Raw genomic sequence first — 5,138 nt, forward strand, 5'->3', positions numbered from 1 at the left:
ATTAGATACACCTGTAAGCAGGCAGGTGGCTTGAAGTCCTGCGCAGGGGATGATTTGGGTGTCCAGCTGTGTAAGGGTGAATGGGAATTTCTGTTTGGGGGCTATTGTGGCTGGCTGGCAGCATGAAACTGTAAGCGTGGCAACAAATTCTTCTGTGCTGTATGGTATTTTTAATGCTTCTTTACATCAAATTCATCTACAACAACCAGTTTCTCCATGTTTGTCAAAGTGCTTAACAGTGCCTTCAGTGTCCCCTGGGAGTCCTGTGCAGTCTATCAGTGTAATCCCCAGTATTTAGCTGATCTGAGCTGCCTTTTCTTTAGTCTTTGTAATGAGCAAAGTTGTTTCCTAATCACTGACTACTAAAGCCACATGTGAAAAACAGATATTTAACTTTTCCTCTTTAGCTTTATAAAGTATTTGCTATTTTGAGGAAGCTGCAAGAGCAACTGGGCTTCCTCTGAGCTGCCTTTCCACATCTCACTCCACAGCCTCTCTGCACATTGTGTTTTTCAGAGCTGTGTTTAAAATGCTCTGCTTGGGGTTCCCCAACGGCTGTGCAGATTGTGAGGCACGAGAGCGATATGAAGAACTAGCACAGGGAAAAGAGGCTCCTCATCGTGAAAAGCTACAAATCCGGTGTTAGCAGCGGTAGTTTTGCTGAATTATCTGCAGACCCTTGAAGCAATACAATTCCTCTCTGCCTGCTTTTGCTTGTAGTATTTAGGATTGGCACCAAAATTAGACGGTCCTGGAAAATATATTGGTTGCCAAACAGTACTGCCCACTGGAGGCAGACAGGGCTAGAAGAAAAGACCAAACAGCAGACAAGTGAAACGTCTAGCCCTGTGATATGTCTCACTACTGTTTGCTTCTAGGATAAGAGCACAGACGTCAAAGCTCACAGGTCAGATTTCTTACCAAGAATAAGTACATAAAAGTTGTTTTTCAAAGGTTCAAGTTTTGATTCAAGAGGTTCCATATCAGCATGTTGCTTAGAAACATTGGTCAAATCACAGAGTGAGGAATCACTGGGCAGTGTTTATACAGGTTTTATTCCTCCATGCCAACGCTTCCCCCTCCTTAAAATCTTTGTCATTTTTTCTGTTTTCCATTCATCTCCTTGGGGGGGGGGAGTGCAACATCCACTGTGGCAGAAGGATCCTCCTGTGCTGGAGTGGAAAGAAGAGACAGTATGCAGCATCTCATAGACCTGGGGGCAATCTAAGAGCCCTCTTGTAGGGCAAGAGAGAGGCACCTAGACTGCAGATCTTGGAGGTGGAAGCTTGTAGTTCACATGCTTCACTGAGAGTTGTCTGAAGTAGCTGCTTCTCTGCACATTTACAAATCTGAAGGCTTTTCCCGGAAGCGACTTCAGAGTCCCCTAGTGAACAGCCACAGTCACAGGCAATGAGCGTGGGGAAAAGTCCTCCAGAAACTGAGTCTGCTGAGTGGATTCTGGTGCCAGTTTTAGGCTGACACTAGCCTCTGTCATACTGTTGTTGTTAACAAAAGTGCTGTTGTGACATGGCTCTTTTGCAGGGCGAATGGCCACCAAGAACTGACGCTTGAAGGTCTCACTGAGAGCAATGTAGAGGAAGGGGTTCAGGCAGCTGTTGGCATAGCCCAAGCTAATGGCAAAGTTGTAGGCATAAAAGAAGGCCATGGATGGAGAGTCAATGCCAAGGTGAACCAGCTGGAGAATGTAGAAGGGGGCCCAACAAATGAAAAAAGCAGAGCAGATGGCAACTGCCATGCGTGTGACTTTCTTGGTACGTACCTGGAGACTCCTTTGGGGCAGTGGAACCACAGTGGTGGCCATGTGCTGGAGGATTTTAAAATAGACCACACAGATAACAATCAGTGGCACAGCGAATGCCACCATGAACTGATAGAGTGTGAACCAGTAGATATCTGTCTCTGGGTTGGGAAGCAAGAGAGCACAGCGGACAGTCCCATCCTCCAGAGGCATAAGGCCTGCATACATCCACACAGGAATGATGGTCAGGAAGGAGAGAAGCCACACCAAGCAGATAACTAAAGCTGCAACACACGGGGTCCGAACGTAGGTGGATTTCAGAGGGTAGACTGTTGCCAGGTAGCGGTCTAGGGTCATCACTGTGAGGATGTTGGTGCTGGTGATCTGACTGTTGGTGTCCAGGGCAGTGATGATGGTGCACAGGGGAGCTCCAAAGTACCATGAGCCATTGCCTAGGAGCTGGTGGATGAGGAAGGGCATTCCCAAGAGAAAGATGAGGTCCACAATGGAGAGATTGAAAATGAAAATGTCAGGCACAGTCTGCTTGCACTTCAGCTTCTTCTTCTTGACGATAGTGTAGATGACAATGAGGTTTCCCACAATGCCCAAGAAGCAGATGATGCTGAACAGACTAGGCATGATCACGTTGGTGTACGGTGCTGGCTTCTCTGCTACTGCCAAAATAAACCAAAGCAATGAGTGCAGCCCATAGGCAATCCCTTGATATGTGGGCTCACCCTGTCTCGTACCTGGATCCCCCTCTAAGATGTAGCTCAGAATCAGGTCTAAGACACCAGAACTTGGAGAGATTTAGCTGCACTAACTGACGTTTCCTTCTCTCCCACCCAAAGCATGCGGCACGCCACCCAATTCTGGCTGGCTGTGCATCTTTCCTCAGCTCCCATGAAGTGCCTCTATCCCACTCTGAAACTCCCCAGCTGTTCTTGGGGACTAACATCGGGCAGTTGTGCCTCTGCTCCTGCCAATGTCTGATAGTGACTTTTCTTCCTGAGAGTGCTGGATGCCCAGCCATTTGGAGGGGAGTGGGTGAGGCAGCTGATGCTCTGCACACCAGAGAAGTAAGCCTCTTGTGTAGGTGTCAATATGTGGACGTAGTCAACACTCAAGTCCTTGTCTCTACAAACTGCAGTTTGTCTATTAGATGCTTTTTGTATTTTATGGTATGAGACAGAGATCATTGACTATGTAGGCAGGTAACTAATTCTGTACCTGAACAGCAAGACCTGGGACGTACTCTGGCTGCATCCCAACTCGGTGTCAGTGTTAGGCCAGAGCATGCATTCTTTCTGCCTGCCTTCCTTGCTCCTTTCCCTGGTTTCCATGTGAAGGAATTCCAGGTGTGTGAGCTAGAGAGGATTTGGAGTGTGCTTCAGTGTGGTCCCTCAACAGGGAATGTTCTTGCTTCACAGTGGAGAAGAACATGACTACATGACTTAAGACTGCAGCTGTGGGTTTGGGATGTAGGTTATTTTCCAAGGGTAAATTATCCCAATAACGCTTAGCTTATTAGCACTGATGCTTGAATGTTGCTATCTGAGGTGGGAGCCCAAACATAACAGTCAAATTCATGTTCACCTTGTCCCGAATTAGGATTTAAAATGACATTTGGAAGCCACAAGGCTGCAGTGCCAGTCAACATAGATTTCTGCACTTGGGCACAGCAGGTCACATCCAAGGTACTGACTGAGATGCCTTCCGTTCTGCAAAAGCGCTATGTGCGGTGTGTGGTGGAGTCTTACATCACCCTTCTCAGCTGAGACAAATCTCATTTCATCTTATTACCCCTCTCCTATGGGGCCCATTTTTTTCCTAGGAGTAGGCTTTGTGTGAGTTATTTGTATGGCTGTTGCGAAGATAAGCCCCTAAGCCCAGGCTCCAAGTGTCTTTCATTGAACTGCAGATGATTCAAAATGATGTTAATTGGAAATGCTTTTCAGTCGCTATACTGCTCCTTCTCTTCAGCAGCCTGGACCTACGGGAGGAGCGTGGAAATCTCCTCCAGCAGAACATGGAGAAATAGTGAAAATAATATCAAGCAAAGTAACAACAGATACTACTGAAGAATCGTCTCTGCCAAAGTGGTGTCTGTTCATTCGGGTAGTTTTTGCTGACTCTGGCCTCTAGAATTCTCAAGTCCAAACTTGTGTCACACCAAACTAAACTGTTTTTCTTCTTGGCTGCTATTCAGTGTTAGAAAAACCCCATGTTATGTGGCTATTGTTAAACAACTTGTTGTCATCAGCACTCCACTGAGATGTGTTACTTAGCCATCAGCATCTAGCCTGGGCATCTCCTGAACATCCAGCTATTACTTGAAGATGGGAGGATGGAAATCGGAAGACAGTGACCGTGGCTTGCGATTCTGCCCATAGCTGTTAGGAGCTCTCCTCTCCGTTAGCCGCAAACGTTATGAACATGCTGGGAATGTATTATGTGATTGAAATGTAAGGGCCCCTTAGCTGGAAATTGGGACAGAATGTCCTTACTGCTGTGTAATCAATGGAGTGCTCATGGTGAACCTGTAACGTTTGGAATGAGCTCAGCTAGCGATAGAGCAAAGCGTGTGTAAGCTGAAAAGCTTCGTGTGAAACGCAGCACGCCCAGGGCTGTAGCAGCTTTTCTGCTCTTGGTGCCTGTCCAAGCAGCAGTGTCGGTGCTGCTGATTGGAAGCTAGCATGAAAGTGTAGGTTACCTGTGAGCTGCAGATCTCTGTGGGGTGGAGTCGGAAGAGCATGACCATCAAATACTTTAAAATTATCTCTTAGCTTAAGCAAAAAAAAGCTGTAGAAATGGATGGATCTGAGTTTTCAGTGTTGTTTCTGTGTGAACGCAGTGATGGTACTTTGCAGTTGTATCCTGTAATGCCTCAGTTAGTTAATGCACATCAGTCCTTGCTTGTGGTCTGGCTGCCCCGTTACTCTTCAGAGGTCCGAATGGGGACTGCACTGTGTGAACCAAATGAGGACTGGCATACATCATTTTATCTCTAAGGGGATTGCTATCATCAGCCATGCTCCAATATGTACAAAGCTACGTGTTTGACTGCATTACAGGAGGAAACACCTAACTTAGAGTTGGTGGGGAAGGAATCAAGGAGCTCGTATAAAGCTCCTTCTCTTGAAGCCTGTAAAGTTTCATCAACTTACGCTACTGAGAAGTGGCCTGTCTCGCCTTAACCATTGATCCCTGAGCAGCGACAGCAGGGGGGAGGCAGGAGGCAGGAGCACTGGTGGGGTCCCTGCTTCCCTCCCCAGCCCTGAGTCTCGCCCTCCCTGTGCCTCCTTCCCCGGCTGTCCGGCTCGTCCGTCTCTTTCTCTGCAGCTGGAACCAGCGGAGGCAGCCGCAAGGCAGCGAATCG

The 5,138-nt window shown here is 47.5% G+C and overlaps 1 protein-coding gene across 1 annotated transcript in view; it reads right to left on the reverse strand.

The window, feature by feature from the left end:
- Positions 1–1,384: 1,384 nt before the first annotated feature.
- The window catches only part of LOC146595982 (melanin-concentrating hormone receptor 1-like), a 5,079-nt gene continuing 1,325 nt past the window's right edge, over positions 1,385–5,138 (reverse strand). Inside the window, exon 2 of the mRNA XM_085304814.1 lies at positions 1,385–2,433. Coding sequence (XP_085160940.1) covers positions 1,385–2,433 — 1,049 coding nt within the window. The remainder of the gene's footprint in view (positions 2,434–5,138) is intronic.

This window comes from Rhea americana, unplaced genomic scaffold (assembly GCF_003343005.1).
Source record: "Rhea americana isolate MKP2758 unplaced genomic scaffold, rheAme1 scaffold_21, whole genome shotgun sequence".
Lineage (NCBI taxonomy): Eukaryota > Metazoa > Chordata > Aves > Rheiformes > Rheidae > Rhea > Rhea americana.